Source organism: Xiphophorus couchianus, chromosome 4, assembly GCF_001444195.1.
Source record: "Xiphophorus couchianus chromosome 4, X_couchianus-1.0, whole genome shotgun sequence".
Taxonomy (NCBI): domain Eukaryota; kingdom Metazoa; phylum Chordata; class Actinopteri; order Cyprinodontiformes; family Poeciliidae; genus Xiphophorus; species Xiphophorus couchianus.
In genome coordinates, this window is record NC_040231.1 from 15,720,539 (window position 1) to 15,737,967 (window position 17,429).

General features: G+C 38.5%; 1 protein-coding gene across 2 annotated transcripts in view; it reads right to left on the reverse strand.

The window, feature by feature from the left end:
- Positions 1 to 6,385: 6,385 nt before the first annotated feature.
- fes (FES proto-oncogene, tyrosine kinase) overlaps positions 6,386 to 17,429 on the reverse strand; it is a 28,694-nt gene continuing 17,650 nt past the window's right edge. The window contains exons 10-18 of one of the 2 annotated variants that reach the window (XM_028016068.1): positions 15,567 to 15,689; positions 15,024 to 15,146; positions 14,290 to 14,343; positions 11,916 to 12,034; positions 11,719 to 11,813; positions 11,521 to 11,644; positions 6,973 to 7,130; positions 6,744 to 6,866; positions 6,386 to 6,660 (exon numbers count right to left, since the gene is read on the reverse strand). In XM_028016068.1, the coding sequence (XP_027871869.1) occupies positions 6,518 to 6,660; positions 6,744 to 6,866; positions 6,973 to 7,130; positions 11,521 to 11,644; positions 11,719 to 11,813; positions 11,916 to 12,034; positions 14,290 to 14,343; positions 15,024 to 15,146; positions 15,567 to 15,689 (1,062 nt within the window). In that variant the 3' untranslated portion in view covers positions 6,386 to 6,517. Of the gene's footprint in view, positions 6,661 to 6,743; positions 6,867 to 6,972; positions 7,131 to 11,520; positions 11,645 to 11,718; positions 11,814 to 11,915; positions 12,035 to 14,289; positions 14,344 to 15,023; positions 15,147 to 15,479; positions 15,690 to 17,429 lie in introns of both variants that reach the window. The other variant, XM_028016067.1, reaches the window with a different exon arrangement.

The following is a 17,429-nucleotide window of genomic DNA, read 5'->3' on the forward strand; positions in this document are numbered from 1 at the left end:
CAAGTGTCATGAGGTGAAGCAGGTTATTTTATCCTCCACATTATTTAAATAATGTTTCTCTGTCTGGTAGCATATGTGTTTATTTTGGAACGTGGTTTATTTTAAAAATTAAGCTCACATAATCCACCTTATTTGTTTAAAAAAAAATTCAAACATGATGATTCTCATGTTGGAATATATATAGTATAATCATCCAAACAACAGATGTGATTATTTCTCTTCCTCCTGTAGTTTGCTTATGATAAACGCTAAAATATGTGTGAAAGAAAACATTATCTTGAAATGAAAAATATTGAATTAAAAGCAGTCTTATTTTTAAATTAAAATATATTTGTACTTACAAAATGCTTAGAGAAATAGGATATGAAAACAGATGGGGGAAAAACCATTACTGTTTTTAGAGTTTTCCCTAAATTGTTTTCCAATTGTGGTTCACTGGAAAAACATTGGATCTTAATTAAATATTTATTTTCAAATTAATTTCTAACAGTTCAAAACAATAAAAAAAATCCACTTTTTTCCACTCCAATGACTACTGGAGAATTACTCCAGTAGTCATTTTTACTACTGTTGCTGTAAAGAAAAAAATACACTGAGATCATTTTAACTTGAACATCTAGTTAGTAAGAGTTAATTTATTGTCTCCAGACAGATTTACTATTTGACGAAACAGTTAAGGTACCAACTCTAAAAAAAAAACAACTCCCTGCTGTTGTCTCACACAGACACTTTAATGGTGCTGAAATCAAATGTGACAATCTTAATTTGGTCAAATTTGTTGTGTACTTATCGCAGCTAAAAACCAGACGTGCCTGTAATTCTGGAAGTTGACAAATGATTTGTCTGATTAACTAATCGATCACTCAAGCTGTCAAAAGAGCAGGGAGGAATCTTCTCCTAGTGCAAGAACTTTGTTCTGTTCATGTTTTGTTTCCTTGGAGGCAAATAAATCACAACTCTTTCATCAGACGAACTAAACGTTACAGAAAACAAGCTCAACCAGTGAGGTTTCAATTACAAAACCGCCTCAGGGGGGATGGAAAGCGTCGACTGATGAGGGACACACCTTCCTCTTTGCACAAGCTGTATAGAGCTTTATCTAGTCTAGAGGACTCCAAAACACCTCAGAATACATTCAGTCATTCACGCACTGATGGTGGAGTTACATTACACTGGCAGAAATAAAAACGGCTCTACTGGACCCATTGGCCACCAGGAGGCAAAGTGGATGAAGGTGACTGAAATGGACACACCATCAACCCTGCAGGATGAACTCTGACCTCCTCAGTCGCTGTCGCCCCATCATTCTCATATATAACTTGTTTGGGAATTTCTAGCCGTGATATTCAATTTCTAATAAAAAGTAGCAACAGTTATTCATATTATACTTGAATGCCTGAAAGTTTTTTTTCTCCCTTTTATCTACAGGATTAATCTCAAATTAGGTTTGTAGCATGAAGTCTCAAAGCATGTTCTCACTGCAAAGAGGATTATCCACACTGAAATGTCTAATCCACATTACATAAACGTCAAGAAAAGAAGCTGCACATATTTTCATGATTATTTAACTTGATTTAATCTGTGCAGCTGATACAAAGGACCAGACAAAGGTGTTTTCTTAGGTCTCTGGTGACAGTATGTAACCTCTGAGTTACCATCACTAGCAGACAGGTTTGTCACTCAGCAATGTCACCTGCTGTCTCTAAAAATGCAGCTGTTAGAAGTTTTTCTCTCCTGTCACATGACAGATTTGAACAATGTGTTGTGTAATAGTTTCTGTTTTGGCAGGGGAAAAAAAGGCAAAACTATTCATTGTTTTTTTTTATTAATTAACAGCAGGAAACAAGTCCCTACACTGGCTCCCTGCAGCTCAGAGAATAAACTTTAAAATACTTATTTTAGTTTATAAATCACCAAATGGCTTAGCAATAAAATAAATAAAAACAATTTGTCCATTCATCTGAGGTAACACTTTTATGCACACAAGGTCTACGGGGATCTGGTGCCTATTTTCAGAAATGAAGGGCTGAGATGCAGGACTGCACTGTGGACAAGTCACAACAGCAACACAGACAAGATGGCAATTATGGGACGCCCCCTTAGTCATGAAGTCTCCTCATTTTACGATGTCACCAGGTGACTCTGAATCCATCCTTTCACTGATCAGGTGCTTGGAACAAATCAATGTGTGGATGTTACCACAATGTTCTCCAGTTGAACAAAAACAGAACTTAAGTTATTATCTTTGGACATAAACAGGAACGATCCAGAGTCAACACAATAGATATTACAGATAGAAACTAGAGATCAGGCATGAAATCTGAGTGTAGTGATGGATTCTGACCTAAACCTCCAGAGTCACATAAAGACAGTTACAAAGTCAGCCTTCTATCATCTTAAGAACATCTCCAGGATTAGAGGACTAATGCCTCAGTGAGATCTAGAGAAACGTATCCATGCGTTTGTCTTCAGTCGCATTGATTATTGCAACAGCATCTTCACAGATCCGTCTAAAAAAATCAATCCTCCAGCTGCAGCTGATCCAGAATGCTGCTGCTCGCATTCTGACTAAAACCAGGAAGTTAGAGCACATCTCCCAAGTTCTAAAGTCCCTACACTGGCTCCCTGCAGCTCAGAGAATAAACTTTAAAATACTTATTTTAGTTTATAAATCACCAAATGGCTTGGCAACAAAATAAATAAAAAAGCTGCTGGCTGTTGCTGTATCAACCCTCCAGACCACTCAGGTCTTCTGGTTCTGGTCAAAATCTTTCATAAACACTTTCCTTGCAGAAATCCTTCCTATAAGGACTGAAACAGCATAGGGTGTGTCGACATTACATTAAACCTCGTGGATTAACCATGGGATGTTCCTCAAGTTCACACGTTGTGAAGCAGGTATAGTTTGTTTGGGAAAATGTAAGTATTGAGTCGATGCACTGAATGCTATTATTTTTTTAAAGTTATTTTGATACAACAGAACATGCAGCAGAATAAACAATTTATCGCAAACTGGTTATAGATGTGAATGAAGCAGCAACATTTCACCACTTGTTAGAAAATGCAGCTGTCTCTATTTCTGTTGTAGCTGCACTTCATGCGACTCCTGCTTCAAACGTGTCAGCAGCAGCTCACTGATATTATCTGCTTTTACACTGGTCACATCTCAGCTTTTATAAGATGATTTGTATTTATCTCAAAGTTAAACAACAAAGCTGCAGATTTTGACCTATTAAAACAGATTCATACCCAATTTCTCTTTGAATTAAATATTAATTCAAATATTTATTTATAAAAAAAAGTACTTTTTGTTTTTCCATCTGTTATTTGTACACAAATGGAAACGAGAAAAAATTGTAAAAATTGTCTGAGTGGATACAGATCAAAAAATATTTATACAAGTGTAGAGTGGCTCCTACACATCAAAGTGCAAGCTTGTGTTTTCTGCAACGTGTTTCGTTACTAAAGGACAACTTTGTGTCAGATTCTCTCCTAGTGCTGCACCCAAACTCCAGTTCACTGTCATCATATGAATTTTCTCATTGACTTTAGAAATGAACTCTCCTTCAAATAATTTTCACTTGTCCTGAGATGTTGCAGCTGCAGTTGATAATGACTCTAGGAAACATGTTTCTAAGGAAATTCCTCTCAGCTAAAACTAACTACTGATCATCTTTTGGGAAAAAAAACAAGAAAGCTAATGAAAACATTTCCATGTACTAAAAACAATTTTTCCTGACAGCTGCTTATTTAAATAGTATGACAAACCTTTTGAGTCATTTTGCATTTTTTTCTTTAATCAGAACAGAAAACTGAATAAAAGTGATTCACTTTGCGTTCATACCTGGAACCAGTTCACCAAGCTCTCTTTCAATGGGATATTTTTAAAGGAGTTAAGCAAATTATAATTTAAGATCATTTATACATGCATCACTTTGTATGCTGCTCATTGTTTTACCAGGCTCAGTGGTGCTCTAGCTTTGATACATTATCTAAAACCTAAATTAAACAATTCAGTGATTACTAAATGAAGTGAAAGCTGTGTAGATCTGTTTAAAGTGAGATTCCAGCTATCACTGGTTTCTAAGCTAATCTCTCCAGCTACAGACTTCTGCACCAGCACCAGGCCATCTCTCTTGTTAAAAAGCAAACCGCCACTCCTTCTTTATTTGAGAAAGTTGCAAAGCGTTGCACAATCTTTGAGAGGCGGGACTGGAGCAGGGACTATAACTCATCTAGCTTTATAGCTCTCTTTCTCTCTCTCTGCATGATCCAAGGACGTTGGATCGGCTCCAGATGAGTATGTTGAAACAGGTTTGCACACACCCTCGGCTTACTACTCATTGCTTATTTGCACTTTGAATTACAACTTTGAATGGACTGAATCTAGAAAGATTATTATGTCTGGAGTTTATAAATCTCTGTTGTGGGAACAATTTTTGATAGGTATTTTCTCAACCTATATAAAAGGAACTTGTCTTTTTATTAGAAGAGAAAGGGAGTGAGTGGAATGTGGGAGAGTGATCTTAACAAAACAGGGGGGGTAACACTGATAACAAGTGAGGATAAACAGAACTAAACTCTACACACAGACAGTTTTACAACTAAGGAGTATCTCAGGAAGGCCCCCTAAAAAACACTTGTGAAAACGTGAGTGAGTTCAAGGAAAAGTCTTACACACAGTTTATCAAGTTCCTCCTCTCTGAGGTGATAACACTAAACCTTAAAACTAAAAAACAACTTGTAATATAAAACTACTAATGTAAGGAAGATAACAAAACATAATAATTCCAACAATTTTAATTAATAAGTTTACAGACTCACCATGGGAATATTTTGGGAGCGTTTCTTTGTTATTTTTTGTGTCTTTTCTCTGTGATCCTACGAGGAATGACCTCATTCAATTTTAAAAACAATACCTGGGTCACAAGTTTGAACGTTTTTGTGTATTTACACCAGAAAGGTTTGAAAAGCTCAGCTTACACTAATGCCGCCAGCAAGTCTCTTCCACATTTTCTGCAGGATATTTGATCACTTTTCTTGATAAAAAAAAAAAGCCTTTGTATTGTAGTTTGCTTTTTTCACTTGGGTTCCTGAAGCTTGATGAAAGTCTGCTTTTTTTATTCCAAAGTTAGTTTTATGTATCCAATTGCGTCCAAGTTTCAATCATATGTTGAAAAGAAAATGGCAGCCTGGCAGCCCCAAAGCATGATGTTCCCACCACCATGCTTTACAGTTCTGTTACTTAGTCTTAAATCCCCTTCTTACTGTAATCCCTCCAAACATAATTTCTGCTCACTGAGGCCAAATCGCTAAATCTATGGACGTTTGACAGTCTTAATTAGCAAAAAGCCATCCGACATCTCCATGTGGGCAGCTGCAAATTTCAGCCGAGCTTGAAGGTTTTATTTTTGTCCATCTCCGTTTGATGCTTGGTGATAAAATTTTAAATCATTTGCAGTTTCCATGGTGAGTCCTGGGTTATTATCTAACATCTGGAGGTAAGAGTTTAGGTCAGCTGGCTTAAACATGAACACAAATGGGGTTTCCAGTAGGTTAATGATTTAAAAATATATAAAAAAAGACTTTTAAATGGATAAAGCAGAAACGCATTAAGCTTCTCGAATGGTATCAGCTTCAAACCCTTTGAAATATAAAGTTTATTCTTAAAACCAGATCCACACTAGGAAACCAGAAAACTTAAATGAACTCTTATAGCAACAGTGCTAAAATCAATGCCAGAAACTTGATGATGGCGATAAAAAATACCTTCAAAAGGACATTTACACAGAAACAGAGGATCAAAAGTGTATGTATTATATCAGACCCTGTGTGTACAAATGTTTGTTTCTAAAATTCAGCGTTTTTTATGTGATTTCTTTAATCCTGAAAAGACCGAATGTCTTAAAAGCAACAAAAAAGGCAAAAATGTATTTGATGCTGCATGAAAATGTATCACCATGTCTGTAGATTTGTTGTATTTTCCGAACTGCCTCCTGCTCTCAAACATAAGAGATTTTGCCCCACAGGGAAACCCGAGCTGCTGTTTTTATTCAGCTGAAAATATAAAGTCTCATCCTTCAGGCGGTTACAGATTGTTAGTTCTGATTAGACTCTTGCATTTCTTTTACAGTGTTTAGAAAAAACCTATACAAACGCCCCTCAATTCCTCAGAGCAGCTTTACTGGACAACACAACTGGAGAGCGCTCTCTCTCTCTCTCTCTCTCTCTGAAATGAAGTTTTCTTGTGTTGAAGGCGACTTTGGGAAAGTTGAAATAAGAGAGAAAATGCCCCCAGGAGGCCAACCAACACACTTCCCGCCTCTAAAAGTAATTCTCCATATAGTTTTCACACCAAAAAAGTAAAAAAAAAACCCCAGTAAGATCCATTGATTTTCTTTTTTTATTTGAGTTCTTCTTCAGTGTTCAACTCTTCACCAGAAGGAAACTAAATATATAAAACAAGTGTGCAGACTACTAATAAAAAGACAGAAAAGGCCTATAACAGAGAATTGCATCATATGATTTTGTTGTGTATAGCATTGAGCTCAGTCCGAATTTTCCTGAAAGTTGGTCTGTTTCTGGGGTCGTACTGCCAGCAGTTGCTCATGACCCTGGAGATCTCCACGGGGCAGCCGTGAGGAGCGGGCATCCGGTATCCTGCAACAAGAGTCACCATCAGCTCTCCGCAGGATTACCTGAACTCCAGCGTTTATCCTCCGCAGGCCGAGAGACGTCTTTACCTTTCTCCACCTCGTCACGCGTCTGCTGGTTATTCATGCTGGTGTAGGGCGTCATCCCCATGGAGAACGTCTCCCACAGTAAGATCCCAAAGCTCCACACGTCACTCTGAGTGGTATAGCGACCTGAGAGAGACAGCAGGGGGCAGCATTCGCAAAGGAAAAGGTGTTGTGTTCTTTTGACGGTTTGCAGTTTGCAAAGTGCAATAGGATGAAATGATTTTTGGCCTACCATAGTTCAGGGCCTCTGGAGCGGTCCATTTGACGGGGATCTGCCTCAGACCCCCCTCTGCAGAGTAGATCCCGTCATCTCGCTCGCGGGACATCCCAAAGTCGCTTATCTTCACCACGTTGCGTTCTGCAACAAGGCAATTTCTTGCTGCGAGGTCCCTAACAAAAGAAACAGATGCATTAGGGGAGAAAAATAGACAGAAAACTCATGTTCTGCAGAAGAAACAAGATGGAGAGAACAGACGATACTGAAAAGGAAAGAGAAAACGTGTCTCTGGTGTTTTGTGTGGGTTCGTTTTGACATTCTGTGATGCAGGCTGAGCAGCCATTCTTCCAGAAACCTGTTCTGATCTGTTCCCGCAGTGTGAACTGTACTTAGCCAGATATCACAATCGCCGCCTCCTCCTCCTCTCCACAACTCCCACAGCTTCATGATGCCTCAATTCCTCAGCCCACATCCACTGTTTAACTCTCCAGAATTTTCTTGTTTTCAGAAATTTCCAATTTAATTTATCTCTACTTTTAAGTTTTTGTTGAAACGAGCTACAAGGACATTTCAAGTCTGAATAAAAGAACCTGTTAAATCTGTGCGCAGTCAAACTAGAGATAATGGGACTTTTCTCAGTTAGCTCACATAAGAGAAGAAACATATTCTGCTAACAGAATAAAATAACTTCTTTCCTGAAATGAAGATGCAGAGCTGCTCCTATCATAACTTCACTGTGAAAAAAACATTTCTCTGCATGAAGTTTGATTATGTTTCAATTTGGGCACCGCGTCTGCACATAGGGGCAATTCTGCATATTTATATAAAGTAAAGCAAACAGTTCTGAAAGAACAGAGCTGTTTGCAATAAAAATAAAATAAAATGTACTGAAAGGCGGTGACAATTGTGATGCTGGAAAGAAAAATAAATGTGTGGAAAAACATATCCAACCATGGATGTTACAGAAGGTATAATGCATCCTCTCCTCCAGGAACCTACCTTAGATTGCATTGCAAATAATGTTTCCAATTTAGTAAACTTTCAAAATTTTTTAAAATGCTTTTTAAAATACAAAAAATAAAAGTTTGTGATTGTGAAGAAAACAAACTCTTCAGCTGCAGAGATAATCAAAATTATAAAAATATAAACTCTCAGAAAACAAAGATACTTTTTTTATTCACCAAATGAAATTAACAATATAACTGCAAAACAAGACTGCTTGTTTTGATACAATTATAAGTTACTACAGACTCCTGTAATGTCATGCATATTTAATTTTTATCTCCAAATGAGTAAAATGGATGAATCATCCCTGCCTTTTTCAATCCGCAGCATCACATTGATTTAGCAGCAATAGTTTAGACCCGATTGTGCCAGATGTTGTTCTTAAAGCTCTGAAGAAAACCTAATCAGGTCAGGACTTGGAGTTCCCTGAAAATCATAGAGAAAAATTATATTCTAATTTTCTTCTCCTTCTTTGATTACTTCAGCTTCTGCTCTATTTTTGGGTGAAAAGTTAAAAAAAATTGGTGCAAATTGTTCCCATCTGTTGAATCTGGTCGACACGTTTGCTCTGGCATCTGTTCGGCTCAATCTGCCTCCTGAATCAAGTGCATTGATAAACTAGTGAGAGCAAAATAATAGCAAAAAACGTAGGATATTATGAAAATTAGTGACATATTGAGTTGACTGCATTTAAACATTTGCAGGTTTGTTTCTTACTACTTTTGCTGACATATTGTGTTTAAAGTCGTCTCTTCCAGTTTGAATAATTCAAGTTTTACTTTTCAAGATCTTGACTGTTTGCATTAAGTCTCCTTGAACAATTCTGTCTTTTCAGCTTAATCTGATGCAGAACTGAATGCTTGTGTCATTAAATTACGCTCACGGCAGTAAGTCAAAGGGGACTTTTCTCACGTTTTATTTGAGGAAATTCCGTTATTCCTGTTTTTTAAACTGTCATGACAACATATGAGGAAGTGTTGTGAGGAAAGGTAGCAGTTTGATGACGCCTGTGTGCTAATTTAAGGGCTTAAATGTCAGTCCACATCAAAGGAGCTTGAGCTGCTCGTCTTCTCTGAAATATTTCCAAAACTCAACATTAACATAAGGGTAAAGGTTGAAAATGATCAAATAATTTACTTATATTTCTCTCATATTCTGCTTTTGGTGTTTCTGGCTTCCTGCTCTCTATGAGGGGCCTTTCAACCCGTGTTGCAACAGGATTTCTCTGCACTTCTCTGCACAGATCCGGGTTTCCCAATTTGAGCCCTTTATAAGACGCCAGATTTGCAAATACATCAATGCAACAAAGATCTTCACTTCTGTAGACATGGTGTGTAATCTGAAAAAATAAAAATTAAAGTGGTTGGACAGCATTATCTTTGTTACATTTGGAGGAAAGAAGGGTAAACTTGCAAGGTTGAAAACATCAACCCAACTGTTAAGTGTAGGGTTGGCAGCACCATGTTATGTTTTACTGCAGGAGGGTCTGGTGCATTTTACAAAAGATGGCTATATCAAGAAAGAACATTAAATTGAAAAATTGAAGCAACATCTCAAAATATCAGCCACAAAGTTAGCGTTTAAGAACACGTGGGTCTTCTAAATGAATAATGATTTTAAGCATAGATTAAATCTTGTTAGAAATTGCCTTAAGGAGACAAAGTCAATGTTTTGGAGTGGATGTCTTGATCTCAGTGCTATGGAAATCTAAAGAGTTCAACGTTTTTTCTTCTGATTCCCCAGAATATTTTCCTAAAAGTCCTGGGATTCATCAAGATGTTTTCAGGAAAATCTGAGACGAGCCATAATGATCTCTTGGATTTTGTTTTGAAACTTTGTCATGCAGACCATTTTTGCTTCTTTCTTTTGGTGAAGACATGAACTCTGACCTTGGTTTAGGCCTCACTTGCCTAAACCAAGGCAAGTGAAGCCTTCAGTTCTTTGGATGCTGTTTCGGGATCTTTTGGGATCTCATGGATGTGCTCTTAATTTCTGTTGGCCAGCCGATCCTGGAAAGTTCACCACTGTTCCTTTGTTTTTCCATTTGTGGATAATGACTCTCACTGTGGTTCAGTGGAGTCCAAAAGCTTTAGAAATTACTTAACTTTTTTAACTTTTTTACTTAACTGGTTCTCATTTACTTTCTTTACTTGCTCCCAATTTGTTGGTGATCTAGGCATGATGTGCAGCTTTAGAGAGTATTTTGATGTACTTCACTTTGTCAGCCAGTCTTCACTGAGAGCAGTGGTGCAGGTGTGGCTAGAGACAGTCATAAACCACCACCACTTTTCATACAAGACCATGTAGGTTTGGATCATTCTTTCCCTAATATTAAACACCTTCATTTAAAAACTGCATTTTGTGTTTACTTGTGTTGTTTTTGATGTTCTGAAACACTCAAAGTGCATTAAAAAAAAGGAATCACAAAGGGAACAAACATTTTTTTACAGCACTGCGTAGCTGGAGTACAGGAGGCCCTCGCTCTGGATCACCCCACTCTAACCTTCCCTGCCGCAGGCGGCGCCGACTCATTTCCTCTGCAGTGGCTGAGTTTCTCTGAGTGTGACAGCTTTGCTGTTCGAGCTCAACTATCCATTCCTAGCGTTCCGGTTTGTATCAGCTCAAAAACGGCCGCTCTTGCACATTATAGATTCACAAAAGGAATCAGCTAAACAAAAAGGGAAAAAAAACTGCACTGGAGGGATGATGGCTGGAGCAGAGTCCAAACAAAATCTCTGGTTCAAACACTTCTGTGTGTTTGTTGTCAGATGAAAGCTGCATGCCGCAGTGGAAAACCACCGCTGTGAAGCACTGAGTGAGGTCAAGGATGGTTTCAGGGTGCTGGGCTGCAGGAAAACTTTCTGATCTCTGTAAAATCAATGGAACATGCAATAAACATGGATAACGCGCCATCCTGAAGTTTCACACTAAGCCATCAACAGCTTTAACCCATACACTCAGACTGAGCAAGAACCAGTTGGCAGAGAAGAAACAGACGAATGATGACCTCAAGATGACTTCACCTCAGTGACTTTACAGGAGGTCCCCTCAAAGAAGGAAAGATTGCAGCAGTGAAAATGGCCGAAATCCATTCTAGTAAAAGGTCACAGAGGTCACATGAATGCCTCAAAGATGTGATGCCTTTAAAATGTAACTTTTTTATTATTCTGAATCAATAAATTCAGAAAGTTTTGTTTTTGCCTTCAGTGGCGGCATTTAGGGCTCCAAAACTCTTTTACATGGATACAGATTTTGCTGTTTGAATGCATATTAGTTGTTACAATTGTTTAAACATTCCTTAAACTTTGTGAGTCATGTGAAATATTAATTTTACCTTTCATTTATTGTGGGCGGAATGACATTTCCTTTTGGATAAATGAAGATCATTCATCATCCATGCTGCTTTTGTAAGAAAACTAAACTAAATCACAGCCTTGCTTTAAAAGTTTCACAAGTTTTTACTAGTTGGAAAGATGCGCAAAAGTAAAACTCACTGTACAAAGATACCAGAAGGATTTTTGGTGATTTATTTTGTCAGTAAAACACATCGCCACCAACCTGTGGATGCACTTCTTATTCTCCAGGTACTCCATTCCTGCTGCTACATTTTCAGTCATTTTGACCAACATCTTAGGCGTCAAACGGTGACCCTCGTTCCGCAGGAAGGAGAGGAAATCCCCACCTAGAAAAGTTTAAAACAGAGAGTGAATGATGCAGCTGAGTGGACGGAGCTAAAGATGCAGAGATGGTGTCCACCTGAAACGAGCTCCATGATGATGTAGATGGGCTGTTTCTGTGTGCAGACGCCGATCAGTTTTACGATGTTCGGATGGTTGTACTGCTTCAGGATCCTGCAGGACACGTGAGCAACTCAGAGAGTTTGCTACTGATTGATCTGTGTGTGTGTGCGGGGGCGTGCGGGGTGTGTGTGTGTGCTTGGGAGCCACACTGACCTGGCCTCCATCAGGAACTTGCTCTTATGTTCTGGAGCCAGATTCTCTTTGCAGGACTTCACAGCTACAGGAGTGTTATCAGAGCGTAAACGACCGCTGTACACCTCTCCAAAGTTGCCCTGCAGAGACATTTTTAAACATCTATGAAGCTCCTTCAAGATCTTTTCACTCTATCATAGACTTCTGTCACTAACTGCGTTTCCTTTAACCATATAATTCCACAACTTGACATGTCAAAAATAAATTGACTTAACTTTTCAAAGAAGCTTACTTTTTAGGTCTATAATGAGGTGGGATTAGTGTGTTTCGTAAAACTGCAATGGAAATATTTTTTTCTAGACGTTGCCACTGGTGCAAACCATGAAGAGGAAGACAACAGGAAGTAGTTGGAGGATGATGGTCCAGCATGATTTTAAGGACTAATTGATTGAACAAACTTATTCACATGTGATTTTAATTGCATTTCTTATTTACTGCAATTACGAAATTGTGTATTTTCAACATTAGTGGAATAGTGACAAAGTTTTGAGCACATTTGTAGTGCAAACACAGATATAATCTTCTTCATTTGTTGCAATTGCATCATGTTCTGTGCATCTTTTTGTTCTTGGTGAGTTTTTTTGGTTATTCTCTAGTTTGTGTAGAAAATCTAAACTTTTTAATTATCACATTTCAGAGTTTTGGAGTAAAGAAATAGTATTTTGTAAAATTGTGCAGCGTCTTAGCTGTCATTCAGCCTTAATACTGAAAGGGCCAAAAAGTTTCTAACCTTTTATGCCACGCATGAAGTCATTACAAAAGGTGGGAAGTTGTGTGGAATAAAATAAAAAAAACCTGGTGTTGATATAGATCTCAGCAAGATATATGTTGCATCACCTCTTCTAATAATAGCACTTAATTTTTGGTGATTTAATGAGACTAAATTCTGTTGCTTTAAAAGGAAAATTGATTTTAATTTTGTCTAATGGCTTTCTTCAGCTGAGAAACGGCATTAAAATTCAAAAGTTGCATCTCAGACTCTAAAGGCCTTTTGCAGTATCCTATTTTAAAAATTAAACATGAGTTAATTTAGAAAAAGACTGAACAAGTTTGGATTGCTTGAAATAAAAAGGGCTGCCAGAAGAATCTGTCAGCACTTTGCAAAGTTGCATGAATCCCACGGCTTCTGGAAAGATGCAATTAGAAAAGATTAGACTAATGTAGAAATATTTGGTCCTAATGCACTGCAGCATCTTTTGCAAAAAGCAAACACGGCACAAATTTTCTTCTCATAGAACATGAACGCTCTGCAATCCAGATCAAATCTTAACTAGACTGATATGTGGTGAGACCTTCAGTGAGCTTTGCACATATAAATGTCTGAGAACGTCAGCAATATGAAGCAATGTCAAAAAAAAGAGACTTAAATGACTAATTCAAACTGTTTCGACTAAATCTGATCTCACAAGTTGTTGGGGATTTTTTTCCATGACTTCAAATATATGAATGTACCGGTAATAAGATATTAATAGTTCAGATCCTAACACGATATCCTGCACTGATTTCCATCCCTGTCCTGATAAAAACTCTTCCTTTCTCTCTTCAGCCCTGAGGACGCAGCAGCCATGATTTCCCGAAGGAATCTAAAACTTAACAGCAGATTAAATGAAACCAAAGAAAGACTGTGTCGTTTAAGGATCTTAAATTACTTTTTCCCCTTCATGAGGATTTAAATTGGGCTTGCAAATGCAGATGCAGTAAGTGTTCTTGACCTGCTGCAGAGATTTTTTTTGTATAGCCTCATGTTTTACTCTCGATACTCACGGTTAAAATCTGTTTTTAATAGCCCTTCTTACAACCCCCCCACTGGTTTTGTCTTACATCAATGCATCCATCGATTTTTGCTATCTAACACAAACAGTGCAATGAAAATTTTACTTTTAGATTACAAAACAGCTTGAAGGTTTAATGTTTCACAGATGAGTTAACTTTTCTCCAGCCTTTCTGTGTTGTAACATTTTATACCCAGCAGTGTTGCTGACCTGTAGCCAGCAAACATAATCAAGTGGGACCGCTGTGGTGTTTCCGCCCGAAGCAGTTTAAATTTAAGCAAAAGCAGGCAACATCAATAGTCTTCCTGCTGTGCAGAAATTAACTCCCAAGTGAAGGTACAATTAAAATGAACTTTCTAGAGACAGAACGCTCGGAAATCTGAGTTGAAGTAGCAGGAACACCAAAACAGGCACCATTAAGAGGAAAACGTCAGAGGGAAACCACAGAGGTGCAGCTAAGCTTGAGAATATATGTTAATTTTTCCATCACTTTCACTTGAAAACAGTGTTGAAGTCAAGATTTTTTTTTAATGTTTCTGCCAATAGATGTGAGATGTACTCACCTTTCCAATGAGGGGGCCCAAGATAATGTCATCATGTTCAAGCACCCATTTATCCTGCAGGGGTTGGAAACCAAAGGAGAGGCTGCGTTACTCCGTGACAGCAGCAGGTTACAAAGTGGAACGGTGAATATTTGGGAAGAAATTTAATAGAAGAAGATTAGATAAAAAAGACTTTTGCACAAAATCATTCTTAGATAATGACATTTCATTCTGCTCAGTTCTGCCTATTTTCAGCTTCTTTCAGAATGAGCTGTTTTAGGGCCTCCTGTCACTTTAAATCCAAATAAGCTGCTGCTGGCCACGCCCTCTCACTCAACGCTTACACTCACACATGAACATTTTCTGCAGACAAATGCAGAATTAAACAAACATACATCTTTGAAAAGCAGAAGCAGAGCCTTCTACGCAACCAACAATTATGCAGCAAATGGTTTCTGGATGGTAAGTCGTCATTGTACAACGCACACAGCGGTAGGGCCTGCTGACCAAATTTGCTGGAGCTTCACTTGGGTTGCTAGGTAACGGTAGAGTGGCTGCCAATTTGGGAGGTGTTTGAAACAGCTAATTTTAAAGACACCAAAAAACAGCGATGAGAAAGCAACACAGTTCATGCAGCGGCTTGGACAGAAAACCAGAGCGGAGCGCCAAAAGCCAGACCACATAGATAACATCAGGTGATAATTATGAGCACAAAGTTTATTAGATGAGCAAAGTTATGAAAACCATGGTTTTACTTTCAGTATTGGTTTCTTCAGGGTGGCCTCTGTCTTCCTGGTGACGGGTGAACGAGATGCCTGCAGGTGATTTATAAGCTTTGGGATGCTTTGGAAACCTTCTCCATCCAGACGGTACAAATTCTACTGACACACATGGAAACGAGTTCAGAAGAAACCGTACCGACATAAAATGTTGTTTTTAATTGCTATACTAGCTGAACTGATGTGTTCTTGTATCCAGTTGGTGTTGAATTAGCAGGATAAATACACAAGCTGGGGAAAACTACATAACTGCTAAAATGCTTGCATAGTTTTTATTTACATAAAACATTTTTAAAAACAACATCTTATTCAAAACCTTTGAAGATATAAAAAAAACTGTATTCTTAAAAAAAGTTGAATGCAATATTAATTGAGGATGGAGTGATGCAAGAAAGTGAAATGCGAGCTGTGCTTTTAGAAAGGTTTACTTACATCCGTGTTCTGAATGAGGAAGTGCTTGCACGATCCTTCCCACTGCACAGAGATGACATACACCTGTTTTTCCTGACTCATCCTCACCAGAAAGTCTCCGTCGTTCTGGAGCAGCTGCTGCACCTCCAGCCTGGGAATGGCTCCGTGGTACCAGTCCTGCTGAGACAGGGGCCGGTCCACTTCCTGCACGGCGGAGGGGACTGGGCGAACCTGGAAGCAGGAGGAGGAGGACAGGGAGATGGGATCTTTAATGGTACTGGCAGGAGTCTCAGGAAAATAAAAAGAGACAGAGGATGCGCAGAGATCTGGGAGAGATTATTTGAAGACACTTCAGTCGAGACTCTATAAATGTTAAAAGTCTGAGCACTCCACCGTCCGTGCATGCCTGTCGGGCACCAGAGTGATGTAAAATAGAGAAGGAGGAGCAGCTCACTCAGAAATTACATTTTATACTTCAGGTGCAGCATTTTAAATTTCACAGCATTTCCCCCATTTGAACTCTCCACCCCGTCGGTGTGTTTCTCAGCATTTTAAACGTAAACTTGCTGATTGTGAGGTAGAGCTGAATTTGGGTCGAGCAGAACTTTGAAAGCAGTTGACCTTAAAATGTCCCGTGCAGCATGGTGTCAGAGCTCGTTAAACCCACGGGATGTCCTCCGAAACTCTGACACGGCGTCTGCAGAGTGATTTATTGTTTGTTGCACTGTGAGGTTTGGGAAGTCAAAAACAGGCCCTGCAGTCAACCTGCTCTAAGGTAGGACCAAAAGAGGAAGGGAAGTTACCTTCAGCAGGAACAAATGTCCTTCACTCATAATATAATATAATTATATAAAGCTGTAACCAGCATGGGTTTGCTGTGGTGGCGCAGGGGTTAAGCACAGCCCATGTATGGAGGCCTTAGTCCTCGGCGCGGTCGTCGCAGGTTTGATTCCCGGCCTAGTGACCTTCCTTCTTCTCTCATTGCCCTCTTTCCTGTCAATTCACTATCAAATAAAGGCCACTAGAGCCAATAATAATAAAAAAAAGCTGTAACCAGTACTATGAGGTTAAAGAGTGCACTAATCAACTCCACAAATAAATGTCTAACAGAATTTAATGAGAAACAATATAATAATAATATTGCTATATTTTTATTATTTTAACATAATATAAAATAATTATATAATATTATAAAATTATAGTACAATTTTATATAATATAATAAAATATTAGGAAAGATTTCCTGAGGGAGTCTTCCCAAAGGACCAATAAAGTACAAGTCTAAGTCTAAGTCTAAAAAGTCTTATCTATAATATAATATATTATAATATCCATCCATCCATTTTCTAACACCCTTGTCCCTGTTGGGGTTGGAGGTGCTGGTGCCGATCTCCAGCTACGTTCTGGGCGAGAGGCGGGGGTCACCCTGGACAGGTCGCCAGTCTGTCGCCAGGCAACACAGAGACAGACAGGACAAACAACCATGCACACACACACTCACACTATCTGACAGTCATGTTTTTGGCTGCCGGAGAACCCGGAGAGAACCCACGCATGCACAAGGAGAACATGCAAACTCCGTGTAGAAAGACCCCGGGCCGGGAATCGAACCCAGGACCTTCATTCTACCAACAGTGCTACCAACTGTGCCACTGTGCAGCCCTGAAACTATGATTCATTTAAAATTTACTAAAACCATCATGATCTCTGTTTCCTGCAGGTCAGACAAAAAGTTAATATCACACTTACTTAATTCTTATATAATTTATATATTCAGGCTGAACCAGTCTCACCTGACAGACGAGCTGCAGTTATAAATTTTATGACCTAAGTTTCTCATTCATATTTTCGTATATTAGTCTCACATTTATCCCTGGCTCATTTCATAATCAGTTATTGACTAATATTGGCCTTTTTAATTTAATGAGATCATCATGATAAGTTAATGATCAACTACATTCAGTTCATAAT